Below are 15,784 nucleotides of genomic sequence, written 5' to 3'. Positions count from 1 at the left end.
TCGAATTCAAAGATATCTCAAAAACGGTTGAAAGGAGAACAGTGCGTGACGCCTTGTTGCGATACGCAGCATTTTAAAAATAGAGTGAAATCTGGGGACTGGGCCTGTGTGACCTCTCCTATTTACTCCGCATGCAACAACTAGTATTAAATTTTGCCTCATCATCCTATTTCCCAGTGCAACATGGGAATGAGGAATCGTCTGATCTCGCGCGCGCTGTCTGCGCCATAAACTCCCTCTGTGACGTCAAACATTCAGTTCGCTGATTTTGTGAATATAACAAGTCAGTTTTCGAGAACTTGGAAAGTGTGTGATAAGTATGAGGCTTCTACCTCTGCTTGTCGCGTTTATATTCGCGTTCTGTGTGTTACAAGGCCTTAAGCAACGTGCATACCGAGAAGGTAAGCGTTACTCAAGTTTTCAAAACCTTTCGTTTAATTTTCACTCACACGAAAAGTTACTCTTTGGATGTCAGACAAATTTATTTTCTCATTATGAAACGCGTATTACTAATGTTCTTAAAAAAAAATCGTCTTCCATTTTTCCCCGCAATCAAAACTGGAAGAACGACAGCCTCTGACGAAGCAAACCTTTTTCACCAATTAGCCATTTGAAAAATTCATTTTCATCTTGCGCAAAAAGAAAACTCAACCAACAAACGAGCAGGTTTCTGGTTACCATGGAAATGGCCACACACATTTAGCGCGCGTGCTTTCTGACTCTTTCTTATTTTCTTAAGCGCGCGCATTCTTCACTGTCTGCGTATGCGCGGCCGAAAAGAGAAAAAACACACATTTTGAGGCTCGAAAGCTTGATGCAACATTGCACCCAGCAAACTTACAGCTTGTGTTTTGATTTGTCTTGTCCCTCTCGCTGATACTACTACATCCTTTTACGCTGCATTTGTTGCCCGTTGAACATTTCTTGGGTGGACACTCGACCAAGATTGCGGCCAGTACGTATGTTAATGTGACTAGGCGACACTTAGTGCAACTTTTATGACAAGGGATAAAAATATTACGCCTCGAAATTGCGAGACAAGTTGCAATAAAATGCATTGCTAACTGCGCAAAGTTTGCAAACTCGTGTGCAGCCTTGCCGCAATCGTATGCGTAACGGATGCTTTGTAATTTCGGTCGAGAGTGATAGGTCCGAGCAAAATCGCCTCCAAAAAATTACTTACTCTAGGCAGGCTATGCAATCTTTGCGAAAAGAGAACCGAGTTTCACTTGCTAGTCAACACTGCCTTGGAGGCCGGGATACATCCAATGCTTTTTTTGTAATTGTTTTAATTTTTTTTCTGAGTTGTTTTGAACTTCATTATGAAAGTGAGGCCAAGTTTGAAAATTAGTTTTGTTTGCATATGAATGAAAACTAATTTTCTTACAAAAAGCTATACTCAGCCTCCCTTTCATAATGAGGCTCAAAATGGGCTATTTTCGCGTCCTGTACAACATACTTGAGCTTAAAAATTATGCGAATATGTTAAAAATTACCTGACACTTTAATTTCCAGAATTTGAAACTATTGTCATCGAGAACGATTTGTTCTTTAAGGAAAGCAGAAATGATATCACGGTGACTGGGACCTGGTTGGCTCAGGTTGGTGTAACTTTTATGCTTTATATAAAAATGTTTTAAGCGAGGCCCAAACAACAATAAACTGGAAACGAAATAAAACAAACAAATAGACAAGTTTTCTTCTTAATTGAGACTGTATACTTTTTTCGATATTGCACTGTTTTCGTTTAATCCGCTCGTGCCCCTTTCATGCTTGTTACTTTTTATTTAAATGCCTCAGCATCTGTTTCAGAATCAACCCTATTTCAAAAAATTGAATTTCGCACTGGACAAAAACTTTTTGGATCCTCACAAAATGTTTACCTAAATATTTGTTATATCCTTCTTATAGAATCAGATTTTATTAAGTGTGGAGTCGGAGAAAGTCACTTTAACGATGAACCTTGACGTAAGTGGTGACAAAGGAAAAAAGAGAAACGGCATACCGGCTACGGGCACCACCAGGACACCAAAGGACGACATGAAACGTGAAAAGGTATGTTAAATATTAGCCTGGCGCTATGGTTTGTCAGTTAACAAAGACGTCTTAGGCTAGCCATAACTTGTTATGTCCTCTAATTAATTGTGCCGTCAATTTTAACCAATTTGGACGCATATCAGTCAGTCAGTCAACGTGTCAGTCAGTCAGTCAATCAATCAATAAGTAAGTCAGTCAGTCAGTCAGTCATTCAGTCAATCAATAAGTAAGTCAGCCAGTCAGTCATTCAGTGAATCATTTAGTCAGTCAACGTGTCAGTCAGTCAGTCAGTCAGTCGGTCAGTCAGTCATTTCATTCATTCATTCAGTCAGTCAGTCAGTCAGTCAGTCAGTCAGTCAATCAATAAGTAAGTCAGTCAGTCAGTCAGCCAATCAATCAGTCAGTCAGTCCGTCAGCCAGTCAGTCATTCAGTCAAGCAGTCAGTCAGTCAGCCAGTCAGTCGGTCGGTCAGTCAGTCAGTCAATCAGTCAGCCAGTCAGTCGGTCGGTCAGTCAGTCAGTCAGTCAGCCAGTCAGTCGGTCGGTCGGTCGGTCAGTCAGTCAGTCAATCAGTCAGCCAGTCAGACAGTCAATCAGTCAGTCAGTCAGTCAGTCAGTCAGTCAGTCATTCAGTCAAGCAGTCTGTCAGCCAGTCAGTCATTCAGTCAAGCAGTCAGTCAGTCAGTCAGCTAGTCAGTCGGTCGGTCAGTCAGTCAGTCAGTCAATCAGTCAGCCAGTCAGACAGTCAATCAGTCAGTCAGTCAGTCATTCAGTCAAGCAGTCCGTCAGCCAGTTAGTCATTCAGTCAAGCAGTCAGTCAGTCAGTCAGCCAGCCAGCCAGCCAGCAAGCCAGCCAGTCAGTCAGCACGTCAGTCAGTCAGTCTAACAGCACATAAGCCACCCAAGAACGGACCTACCGACCAACCTAAGAACCGATCAATCAATGAATTGGATCAATCAGCAAGTCAATCACTCATCAGTTAGATAATCAGTCAATCTGTCGCATTTAATTGCTTTGTAATAATCCACCTTCTCAGCCTGCCGTTGACACTATAATGGCATTTTTTTCTCTGATTTGCTATTCAGATCCACGGCATCGGAACGTGTCCTTTAGTCCCCCGTCATACAACCAGCCCACGAACCAACAATGGCACCTGCAAACCAAGGGTTCCTGTTTTCATCTCAAAAGTTTGGTCTTTGGCTCGCTCGGTAAAGAAACAAGGAGGATTCGCGGCAAGAAAAATGTTGTACGGGTTAAGAGTGATAACAGAAAAGGGTTGGAACACGGGAAAGATGGTTACTGTGAAAGTATTGGATTTTGGAGCGATGGTTGTCGGGACAGGACTGTCAATTGTGGAAACAAAGATTGAAACTGGGAACTGGTTGGCAGATGAAGTGTTTAATGGAGGAAAGGTCGTGGTGGATATGGCCTTGGATTTTGGGTGGAAATTGTCGCGGATAGCGATAAATGGATTGATTTACTTGAGGGATTTTGCTGTGATGGTGTATACAGATGACATTGAGGGTAAGTAAACAACTTGTGAAGTCTGTATCACATATTTAGTTCGCTACAGAAACAGAACCATTGATAAGGATAGTGGCGCAGCGTCAGCTGACGTAAAATTTTAATAATGTTGTCTAACTCTGTGTCATCCCGATTGTATGCTGAACATTCCATTCATGGGTGAAAAACAGTCAGTAATTTCAGCCTAATACATATTCGTGCGGTTACATCCATTCAATCCAGCTCAGTTGAGTCCAATCCAACCACATCCATTGAATTCTATTCAATTCATTGCGACTCTTTTCAGCTAATCTCTTATTTTTCCAATTAATCCATGCAGACTTTCTTTAGGTCCATCTAGCACGCACATGGAATCTATATGCGTCAAGTGTAACATGGCTCAAACCCTCGAACGTCAACTGAGTTGTTGTTTAATTTTAACTGATATGTAGTTTCTGGATGTTTTCATATTCATTCAGGGTTGTAAACTGTTGTGGTCTCCCTGTCTGTAAACACGCGAGTTGTTATCCTTCTTTTTCCTGTGCCTGTACGCGAAGCAAAATAAAATAAAATAAAATGAAATAAAATAGAGGGGAGTGCTCCATAAGCCTAAAAGAGGGAGAGGTGCTGCGCATGCGCTATGCAATCATTGAGAGGATACGTCATGTTCTTCTACCCAACATAAAACGCTATCTGAAGGCAAAACCAGAGCTTATGCGATTTGTATTTTTGTTCCCTACAGGTTACCTTCTGATGATCAGAGACATGCCGTGGGATGCAATGTTGTTTTGGATTGTACTGAATATCGCCGTCACACTTGTGTCCATGATTATTGGCTACGTACTGAAAAAACTGAGGTTAGTTGGACGACACAATAAGCAGCCATCTTCCGCTTCTCTTCGGTCCCCAAATTGTAAGGTACACACTTCTGAATGGGGATTAGCCAAGAGAAAACTCCTTAAACTGAGAAATGATGAAGGGTATGCCGATAAACCACGAGGAAACTGGACCATGAGGGGGAAACCGGAGAAGAAGGGGGGGGGGGGGGGGAGGGCGCTCCCATATGAAGATGAAAGGGGTGCATCGGATCGAAGTACCGTGTGTTATTTCTATGCTGTAAATGACCAGAAGAAAGCAATTTATGCAGGGAATACATGCATTGAAGAAATTCGTAAATAGGCAGCGTTCAGGGTCGGTTTGCCGTCTCAGTTTCCTCAGCTGCCGTCTTTCATTGCGCGTTCACTTCAAGTTTCCTGCATGAGAATTTTCGCTGATTCGGCTTGAACTTTTCTTTTTTACCTTACAGAAAACCTCCTAAAAGGATTTTGCCGGCGAGGATGAGCCCTGCAGGCAGGCGAAGGCCAATAAACACTCCAAGAAGAAGGACTTCTTAAGAAGCGGAAACTTTTCACTAATTCCAGTTGATTATTCAGTTATATTTTGTGACTGATATCTTTTTTTTATTCAAGTTGTAAAGAAAGTATGAACTCTCATTAAAACTGTAAAATTACTTTTTGCTTGCCTAGTCTTTCCTTTAAACAAAGAATCCACAATTTCTTTTGCCAAAAAATTAAAACGGGATGTCGATTTTTATTTATCCGGGATATCAAAGTAGGGCAGTTCTTATCTCAGGTCAGTTTCCAGTCCCACCGAAGGAATATTTGATTAGAAGCCAAAAAACGAGCCTTCTGTACGCATGCAATATCACTAACAGCAAGATCCTCAGGAAAACTTTAAAAGAGCAGCAGGAAATGGTGAAAAGGAACTACTTTACATCAATGAGAGCTTGGCAATACTATTTTTAAAAAAAACTTTGTTTACGAGTGAGCAGTGTTTCACTTCCGCATTTCATAATTCAAACGGAACTTTCCTCAATCTACCAACGGAACGCCAAACAAAAAAGGTTACCAAAATAATCAAGGCCAACGTGACAGAGTATATAATGAATCTTTGGAGGTAAAAATGAAACGCTGAAGTTTAGCTAAACAAAGAGTAGTCTATCCTTCCGCTTAAATATGGCCTAGTGTGAAGAACACGCGAGTACCCGCGCGAAAGTCGCCTGTCGCGCGGGACATCAGTCCCTCACAAACAACTTTCATGGGCACTCGCGCGTGTTCATCTCTCTCGTCTCTGAGCTGATGGAGCCATTTTGGATTGCGAGTCAGTATAGGGCCCAGTAAGCCGAGAGAAATGACGTTATCTTCCTGCTCTCCCTAGATCCTTCCGTATCACGGATAAGAAGCAATATTAGACGGTCTAAAAACTGACATAAATTTTTTTAAGCCCTCTACTAGCTGTTAAAATTTCTCCTCACGCCAGCCAGAATCTGATTCCGATCTTGCTTACTGATTTCGTGCGAGTTCACCAGGCGGGTATTAGTATGTTTTTGTTTGTCTTGCCTCTGGACAAATATCTCGATCGATTGTTTCTCTCACTAGCGTACAAGAAAAAAAAAAGTACGACTACCGCTTCATCTCACCGGGACTTTTGCGTCGGATATATCTAAAATAAAATTCACTACTGATCAGATATCGTAGTCTTCATTGACTGCAGTTGTAGGCCCGAACCAACAATGGCCAAACTGTTGTAGCCTGATACTCAGGCTAAACTGTTGGACCGTTTGGATAAACAAAGTTTAGCTAAGTTTCTCTTTTACTTGTTTTGTTTGTTTGTTCTTTAATTGAATCGTTGGTTGCTTACTTGGATGGTTGGCTCGCTGGTTTAGCCATAACTGATCCTGTTGCGAGGATCTCAGTGGGGGTGTAGCTTTAACGGTTGACGGTTAAATTTCAGGGCTTTAGACGGTTGACGGTTGTCAAGGGGATATTTCTTCCATGAGTTCTTGACTTTGTGTTTTGTAATATTAACAGTTGCGTTCTGGAGGTTGTTTTGTAGTCAGAAACACGTGTTAAGAGGCGCTCTTTAACTCGTATCTACTTCAAATGGATGTCTCTGGCACTTTAAATTAGATGTAAATGTTAAGAAAGCTATGTTAAGTGAGTATATCTGTTTGGGAACATGGAAACTGCTTTACCAGTTGAGACGATTCTTTGAGAGCCAGAAGTCCGGGATGAGCAGCTGAAATAGTGATAATTGAAAGCCTTTGAAAATAAGGTGGTTCAAATTCCTGCCTCCCAGGGGGCAAAAATCAAGGGACGTGAAGAGGAGAGACCCTGGGAACGAGGTTGGGTATCCTTGGGAAAATGGCGTCGATTCTTTTGTGGCTGGTGGTTTCTGCAATGATCAACTCCGCCTCGTCGGCTAGGATTGTAGGTCTTGCATTAATGTCTTCAGGATCGCATTATCTCTTGATGAAGACGGTTATGGAGGAATTAGCTGCACGAGGGCATGAGGTGGGTGCATTTTTCATTAAAATCTCATAATTTATAAATGCTGATCAATATTGAAACTTTTAGGACTTCATCTAGACTTTCTCAAACTCGCTCCGCGCTCGCTCGCTAGAGCTCTAACGATCGCGCTTCGCGCTCTCTGAGCTCGACTTGTAAGCAAGTCTAGGCTTTTGGAAACCAAACCTCCCCCATTTCCCCCACCTCCTGGGTAAAGTAATCGTTCAAATCTCCCAGAAAGTCTCCATCTAAAGTTGTATTTGCCCGGGGTCCCCTCCCAGGGGATGGCCGATGATAGGTGCATAATTATAAATTAGTAAGTATTGAGAATTAATTAGTTTCACAGGCCAGCTGAATCGGACCTGACATTATGTTCAAGTTCTACACTTTTGTTTGCTTAGAACATCTGAGGTTGAGGCTTAAAGGCCGAAGGGTTTACCTAAAACCCGTAATCCGGAATCCGGAATAATAAAAAAAAAATGTCAACATGAAAATTTCAACGAAGGTTAAAGTCACTTGGGAAACAGTTTTTATAGCTTTTGAAAAATTATAATATCAGTCAGGAGCCCAGTGAAGATTTCAAAAGTTTCCCTTAGATTTCAATTGCTCAGGCCGTTGAGCCACTCATTTGGAAGAAAAGGTTCCTAATCTTCAAACATACTCTTAAATACCCCCACACCTCTTCCTACTCGTTAACGTTTCCTACTGCCATAGCACGTAGAGAGACAATGAAAGGTAACTAGAGAAAAGAGTCAGTGTTGCATTTATCACTCATCAACTCTTCGCAAGACTCACTGTCTTTGCATAATAATACAAAAAGTCTTGAAACAAGTCGGTATTGGAGGAGTGGCTTAGAATTCATCTAAAAAAAGCTTCGAATTGGCAGCGACCCTGGATAGACAGCGGGCAAAGTTATTTATTCATTTGTCAACTCATCCGTCTGTCCGTTCGTTCATTCGTTCATTCAATCATTCATTCCCTTCATTCCTACGCTCACTCACTAACTCGCTCGTGGTTCTGTCATGCCTGCCAGCATACATTCGTACATTCAGTCATGTATGCATGTATTCATTTATGCACCTTTTTACAAAAGAGTGTTGAGCTGCCGGTACAAAGGAAACGTTTTAATTGTCGATGGCCTTTTTTGAAATACAGTAAGAACTTCAGGAGCCTGTGAATGATTTCCCATAATTTAGTAATCACAATAGCTGGATGTAGATAACAAATGTATTTTATATCCTCTAATTCCAGATACCTTGGAAGCCGTAGATCTATTGATTTTGATTTAAAGGTAATAAGTCTAAATATTAAGCCCCATTCCCACCCTTATGCCCAAACAATTTGTTGAGCCGTAATATATGTTATTCACAATGTTATGACACGTGTAAAGATATATTTCTATCGTCACCATTGTGAATGCGTTAATTTGCCTACTGTACCTCTCAAAACACCACCAATCGTACACATCTCTCTCCCCTAGCTCTTCCGAAAGAACGAAAATCCCCTACTCACAAGCCAATCAGCATAAGGCAAGTTACACCGAAGAAGAAAAATGGAAGAAAAGAAAGCCTTTCCTGATTTACAGATTCCGTGTATTTGATTTTATAAACAAAGATAGGTGTCGTTCTGGTGTGTTTTAAAGTTTTACGCTTTAAAGGGAATGCCTTAGAATACTAACACCATAGGCTTAACTGCAGCAATTGAAATCTTAGGCAAACTTTTGAAAATTTCACTGGGCTCCTGACTGATATTATAATTTTTCAAGAGCTATAAAAACTGTTTCCCAATAAAGTGACTTTAACCTTCGTTGAAAATTTTATGTCAACGAATTTTCATATTTTTTATTCCGGATTCCAAAATTCCGGGTTCCGGTTTCTGGATTCCGAATTCCGGGTTTTAGGTAAACCCAAGGCCGAACATTCTTATCTTTTCATATTAGAGCCTGAAAACGTTGTTAAGATGTTCTTAATTAGTCATTTGCTTTAGTATTTCCATAATTTGAATATAGCTACATGTGAGACCATGAAGTTATCAAAGAGTAGTATTTGCTGTAATGTGGTATCAAGTTGCCTGTGACACGCTTGTGAAGCATACTCTTGTGCTGTCTCGTGCCAGCTACATGTAATAATTGGCATTTGGGTTAATAAGACTGTATGGAGTAATGTTTTACCCATATATAATACTGCTTAATGTTTTAATTAAAAGAATGGTCAATAAAAATGGTAACGTTTTAACTGACCCTCAGGCTGGGGTATGCTCCTAGTATGTTCTTCAAAATGTGGTTAATCTCAGTATCAGTTTGATTTCCGGCATTAACACCATGCGTGGGTTGAGTTTGTTGTTGGTTCTCGTCCCTGCTTTGTGTTTTTTTCTCTGGGTTCTTCCCTTTTCCTAATTGGACCCGGAATAAATGAACACCTTTGAATCAAGTTTCTCAATGGAAAACTCTTCGATGCTCCGTGGATAAACAAATTATCATGTTACTTTACATTTTTTTTAAATTACGTTTTTTGTTTTATTCTGTACAGGTAGTTATGTTAGTATCCTCAGATTACAAACCTTCAAGATCAAGTGAAATGATCCCTCACAAAGTATATCAAGTGCTGTTTAAATCTGGGTTTCTTGAAGAGTTTTTGGTGAGACCTGCAATGGAGAAAGGTTTTTTGCAGTTAATCACAAACATTGTCGAATTTCAGCGACTCGTATGTGAAAGTTTGCTAAATAGCACAGAACTGCTTCAAGACTTGAGGAATTTTGATTTGTTAGTTTATGAAGGGGCTGCTCTTGGTGGTGTTCTAGTTGGAGAACATCTTGGAATTCGCAGAGTGGGGATATTTTCAGTGATACCAATGCCAGGTTCTTATCTCATGCCGCCATCACCTATATCCTACGTTCCACTGCGCATGACTGGCTTTACAGATAAAATGTCATTTCTGCAACGTGTTATGAACCTCGTAGCTTATGTTGCATTTCAAGTGATATCTAACGGATTGTTTCTTGGTTCAATGGCTGCTCTGAAGGCTAAATACAACATTACTCCTGAGATAAGCTGTGGAGAGGCTTTTGGCAGAGATGAGCTTGTGATTATTGCATCAGATTTTGCATTAGAGTATCCACAACCCCTTCTACCAGGTACATACATGTAGATGTTTTAAATATTATGAGGTTTCAACAGATTTCTAAAATCTTGGTTCTCAATGAATTTTAGCAAGGCCTTGCAAATTTCACATTTTAATTGCAGGTTTACAACATTTCGGCAAAGGTTGATGTTATTGAAAACTACTGGTCAACTGTGGAGGTGTGATCATCATTGTGTAGTGGTTAGCACATCAAAACGTTTGATCAGAACAATGATGATGACTTTAAGTGTTTTTGTTGTTGTTTCCTTAGGCAAGAAATTTTACTCCATGTTGTCTCCCTAATAGGGGGAGCAGGGATAGCACAGTGGGAAGTCATCCAGGGGGAAGTAGTAATACTCCTAGTCACTTCATGCTGGGTATCCTGTGATGGACTAGCATCCCATCCAGGGGGAAGTTGTAATACTCCTAGTCACTTCATGCTAGGTATCCTGTGATGGACTAGCATCCCACCCAGGGGGAATAGTAATACTCCTTGTCACTTCATGCTGGGTATCCTGTGATGGACTAGCATCCCACCCAGGGGGAATAGTAATACTCCTTGTCACTTCATGCTGGGTATCCTGTGATGGACTAGCATCCCATCCAGGGGGGAAAAGTAATACTCCTTGTGACTTCATGCTGGGTATTTTACAATAAACAGAATCCATTAAGGGGGATTAGTAATTAATAGTCCCAGTCACGTCACGCCTTGTTTCCTGTAGTGGATTAGCTGTACCCCATCCAGGGAGGCTTAGTGATAGTTCTGGTCACTTCATAATATATCATTCTTCTGTTGTAGGTCAAATAATGGTTGGTCCCCTAACTGTTAAAAAGCCCAACCCTCTCCCTGCTGAGTTGGAAGATTTTGTCAGCAGCAATGGAGGCCATGGATTTATTATTGTTTCTTTTGGATCCTACATGGAAACAGCCATGTCTGAAGAGAGGATCGATCTCTTTGGTGCAGCATTTGGGAAGTTAAAACAGAAAGTTCTATGGAAGCTTAAAAGTACCAAAATTAATCATATTGTGGACTTTTGATTTTTTTTTTTGGTTAAGTTTTATTTGTTTGCTGTCTTTTTGAGACATGTCCAGAAATGCATGCTAATGAGATGCATGAACTATATGATAGACATCACAAAGTGTCTCCTACCCTAAATTCTTACTAAAACACAAATAATTCTGTCAAACATGAAGTCATGTGAAAACGACAAAAATGCCGGGCTTATATAAAGTATCCAAAATCAGGGTTAGGTGCATTTCTGGACATAAGTGGTTTTTTGTTGTTGTTGTTTTTTTTATTTTTTCAAATTTGCAAATTTTATTGTAGATGTTTCAAAAGACCTGCCAGGCGCTGATCCAGGAAAAAAAGTGACCATTTTCTGATGATAGGGCATCAAAGATGCCAGCATGGTTCTAGGGGTGTAAGGGGGCATGTTCCCCCCTAGAAATTGTTAAAATTTTAACTCCTGAAATATTGCCATTTCCAGTGGGTTTTCAAGTCACTTTGACAGGCATTTTTCATACTAAAATCTGATTATTTTTTAATTATAAAAATATCTATTTATCGTGAGTTGAAAATTTGATCATTTTCCTTAAAACACCGGGTGGAAACTGGTCTGGATTGGTGCCTGCCTGCATTACAGCAAGGACTGATTGAGACTTAGGCCTGTTCCAAACATCATACTACAGTCTCCTGTGCTGAACTTAAATCAATTTGACCCAGCAGTGGCATGGCAGTAGCACGGCAGTGGTTTCAAACACTGAATTTAATTCAGTTGCACCAAATTATAAAATATAGAAAATGACAAAATTAACCCAAAATACATTAAAATAATTTATGAATTTAGTTTGGCAGGGCAATAGCACGCCGTTTGAAACCAAGTAGCGCTACTGCCATGCGGCACAACAGGGCCTGCCGTGTTAAATAGTCGTGCCAAACTTAATTCAACCTGCCGAACTAAATTCAAACGTCGTGCTTCTTCCGTGTTTAAGTCGAATTAAATTCTTGAATTTAGCTTGGCACAGCAGTAGGGCAACATTTGGAACAGGCCTTTGTTACTGGACATTGCTTTAATAAAAGACAGTATTCCTTAAGAATATCATAAAAATGTATCTTGTCTTTATTTACTTTTTTTATTTATTATAATAGTGATTTATATGATTTTATTTAAATGAGTTTTTAATTCTTCTTTTAATTTTTCTCAGATTACATTCCTTCGTCACTTGGTCCAAACATAAAAGTAGTTAAGTGGTTACCTCAGAATGATCTATTGGCTCACAAGGACATCAAGGCTTTTGTTTCTCATATGGGAATTAAGAGTTATCATGAGTCTGGATATCATGGGGTTCCTGTGGTGGCTGTTCCCTTATTTGCAGACCAGTTTTCCAATGCAAAGAGAGCAGCAAATTTTGGATGGGGAACAGTTGTGGATTACAAAACTGCGAATGTCCAAGAAGTAGTGGAAGCGATAGAACATGTTGTGAATGATCCAAGGTACTGAGATATTTTACATAACATATGTGTTGGCATACAATGTGTGCGAAATATTGTTGATGATCATTTCCAGTCTGAGATTTTTGGGAGTAGGAAACTAAATCGATTTTATTATTCAAAAAAAAAAAAAGTGGAACGTTTCCTATTATTTTGTTTTTGCAGTTTCGATTATACCTACTAGATATCAGTATTTATATGGCTGTAACTTTAGCTTTTTACTATGTGTTGCTACATCTTTTGACTGTTTTATGGTATTATATTTCATTTTCCTTAACAGGGCCGTTCTGGAAACCATGTCCGTGACGAACATACCCTTTATTAAAGGGGCAGTGTCACCTATTTGTAATGTCCTTATGGATAGGCAAAAAAACCAGCTATATGTTTCAGTGGAATCATTAAAATAATGGTTGAGTTTTGTTAACAATGATGCTTCTAATGCACAGAAACTATTTTTAATTATGTTTGGCTGCAGATGGCTAGGATGGAAGTGGATTGCAACTTGAAGAAAAAAATGGCCAACTTTTTCAAGTTATTCCTATGTATTTTAGAGAATTGGCTAAAAACTGATCGTAGTTTGTTCTTCCGAGGAGAAAGAGTTTAATATTTTTTCCTGGTGTTGTAAGAGCAATTTTATGTTACAAACCAGGTTGTTTATAAACTGTTTGTTTTGGCCAAAGTAAAGAAGAATCGCCGTGACAGTGCCCCTTTAAGATCATTATTATTATTATTATTATTATTATTATTATTATTATTATTATTATTTTTAATTTTAATATAATATTATTAATAATATATTATATATTAATGTTATTATAATATTATATATTATTGTTATTATTATTATTTATAATATTATTATTTATTTATATTATTATTATTAGTAGTAGTAGTAGTAGTAGTACTACTCACTTGTAGTGCAGCTGGGCACGGTAATCCTGTATTTGATGAGTGAATTGCTGCGACTAGCAGGGGCTCTAGGTCAGGGTTCTTAAATTAAAACGCAAGCCAGAGGTTCCTTACTTTTCTTTTAACAAAAAACCCTCGGCTAAGAAATGAAAGCACTGTTTAATTGTGATCCTATAAAGCTTAGCTTACCCAAGTTTTGAACAAATATGTCCTGGATGGAGAGAAACAACAAAGGTTCAATTTTGTGGCGAACAGGGCAACATTCAAAATGCAAAGACTAGAGACTTGATGCTTATCTTCCGTCAGTGAAGTATTGCTCTGAATAACATGTGCATGGGTGTTTCGGCTTACGTAGTGTTCTCTTTCCAAGAACTCAGGTGGTGAAATAGACACAGTAGCAGTGCAAAGAATGTTGAATTAATAGGGGCTTCAAGTAACCACGACGGCAACGGCAACGAAAACGTCGCTTGAAAATATAAGTTCTCGTTACTTTTACTACTTTGCGATTATTCCAAATCGTTCAACTTATATAATGTGGCCGAACTATCCAGTAACAGAACAGGTGGGGACGACGTTCAAGTTGAGACAGAATGAAAAATTCATCGTCATTTGCTCACGTTCACCACAAAACCTTGAATTTGGTCATTTCACGTTGTTGTTTGGCCGAGCACGGTGAAGAAGTGTACCAAAATTCAAAACGCACGTGCAGGGCTTTTGTTTTTCTCATTAAATCCTATTGTTTTGTCACGTTGTCGTTGCATTCGCCGTAGTAGCTTCTTAAACTCCCTATTGTTCCGGTTAACAGTTCAATTGATTGTTCATTCATATTTTTTAAAATATGAATGAAAATGGTCTTTACTGGTAATTAAAAGGCAGGTTTTTAACCTGATTCCTCCAGGTTCAAGAAAGAGGCAACACGAATTTCGACGCTGATGAAAGACAAGCCACGTGCTCCTTTGGAGGCTGCTGGTGATTGGATAGAGTATGTACTCAGACATGGTGGAGCCCGGCATCTCAGACCTCAAGTGTTTGACATCCCTTGGTATCAGTACTACTTACTTGATGTCATGGCTTTCCTTGTTTCTATAGTTACCTTGGTTGTCATGGTGATTAGGATGTCGTGTAAATGCCTGTGTCGTCTGTGCTGTAAAAGGAGTGGAAGCAAACCTAAGAAGGAGTAAACTTGCTGAGATATTAAATCTGCTGGCACAGAATCTTATTGAATCAAGTCTACAACAGAACAACAGTTCAGTTAGTAATACTATTATTCTTTCAAAACTCATTAATAATTCATAAGCCCATTGACCTATCAAATGGTCGGTAAAACATCACGTGCAGTGGTTTTAAAACCCGGTAAAACCTCCTCCTTATTAGTATGCGGTGTTTAATGTTTTTCTCGTATGCTAACTTCCAACGTTCACAAAAGCATCATTGTTATGAACTCTCTTGACACACGCTTTTCCAGGAATATTTTTGAAGCCGTTCAAAAAACTCGCAGCACGTGTTTTATCGGGTCTAAAAGCACTGGGCTGTGGCTCGTGGTTTTAAATCCCGATAAAACACTGCTGCCTATGTTTTAAACATTACTCATAACATAGAGGGCATAATTACTGAATGCTGATTGGTCGAGACGTAGGGCTTTTTTTTCTTTCACCGAGGGCAGAATTACTCACTCCTGATTGTTCCAGCGGTGAAAATACTCGCTCCTGATTGGCTGAGCACGCCATTTCTACATTGGGCTGGTTTCTTCGTTTTGTGCCCAACAGCAACGAGTTCTTTCAAGTTCTTTTGAGTTTGACTTTTAAAGCCGGGTTGTTTGTGTTAAAACTACTTGTAAATCAAGTGCACTAGGCAATTCCTAAAGGTGAAATTTCGTGTCTTACAATTATAATTACAGGCTGCAATTTCCTGTTTTATTGGCTACCGAATAACTTTATTTAAAAACTTCAACAGGTTCAAGACTGTGCGGTACGCGCCTCGTAGTGAAAGGGAGAAAATACCACCACATCATCCTGATACTGCTCTCACTGAGTTGATCAACGTATTTTTTTTAGTTTTTAATTTTGCTGTTTACTTGTAAAGATCTTCATAACTTTAATAGCACCTGTTTATATACAAGACCTACTCTTAGTTTACACCCCTGCACGTAACCTTAGATCTTCTTCAAAACTATTAGTTACTCCTTTCTCTAATTGGAAGAGTTATAGAGACAGAGCGTTCTCTGTCTGTGCTTCTAAATTATGGAACACTTTACCCAGTGAAAGAAGGAACTGTACTTCAGTTGGTATTTTTAAAAACAAGTTAAAAACGTTTCTTTTTAAACAAACATTTAGTTAATATCTTTTTACATATTTAGACAATTTCTAGCTAATTTCTTG

The 15,784-nt window shown here is 39.4% G+C and overlaps 2 protein-coding genes across 4 annotated transcripts; both read left to right on the top strand.

Moving 5' to 3' along the window:
- Positions 1-263: 263 nt before the first annotated feature.
- LOC146484791 (uncharacterized) lies at positions 264-5,325 on the top strand. Its single transcript, XM_085104162.1, has 6 exons — positions 264-401; positions 1,516-1,601; positions 1,912-2,055; positions 3,123-3,561; positions 4,283-4,397; positions 4,847-5,325. Exons 1-6 carry the CDS (start codon positions 320-322, stop codon positions 4,932-4,934), a joined length of 954 nt encoding a protein of 317 aa, XP_084960288.1. The 5' UTR covers positions 264-319; the 3' UTR covers positions 4,935-5,325.
- A 1,414-nt stretch (positions 5,326-6,739) lies between these two features.
- On the top strand, positions 6,740-15,773 carry LOC146484790 (UDP-glucuronosyltransferase 2C1-like). Of its 3 annotated transcripts, none has more exons than XM_085104231.1 (5): positions 6,740-6,893; positions 9,416-10,019; positions 10,806-11,012; positions 12,212-12,500; positions 14,305-15,773. In XM_085104231.1, the coding sequence occupies exons 1-5, from the start codon at positions 6,744-6,746 to the stop codon at positions 14,585-14,587; spliced, it is 1,533 nt and encodes a 510-aa protein (XP_084960357.1). In that variant the 5' UTR covers positions 6,740-6,743; the 3' UTR covers positions 14,588-15,773. The 3 variants fall into 3 exon arrangements, with proteins under 3 accessions (XP_084960357.1, XP_084960359.1, XP_084960360.1); XM_085104233.1 differs by having other exon boundaries at positions 6,740-6,897; positions 9,420-10,019; XM_085104234.1 differs by lacking the exon at positions 14,305-15,773 and adding an exon at positions 12,778-13,136.
- Positions 15,774-15,784: the final 11 nt, after the last annotated feature.

Source organism: Pavona decussata, unplaced genomic scaffold (assembly GCF_977016875.1).
Source record: "Pavona decussata unplaced genomic scaffold, jaPavDecu1.1 SCAFFOLD_29, whole genome shotgun sequence".
Classification (NCBI taxonomy): Eukaryota; Metazoa; Cnidaria; class Anthozoa; order Scleractinia; family Agariciidae; genus Pavona; species Pavona decussata.
Note: the sequence above shows the minus strand (reverse complement) of the source record. Positions and strands in the feature narration are given on the sequence as shown.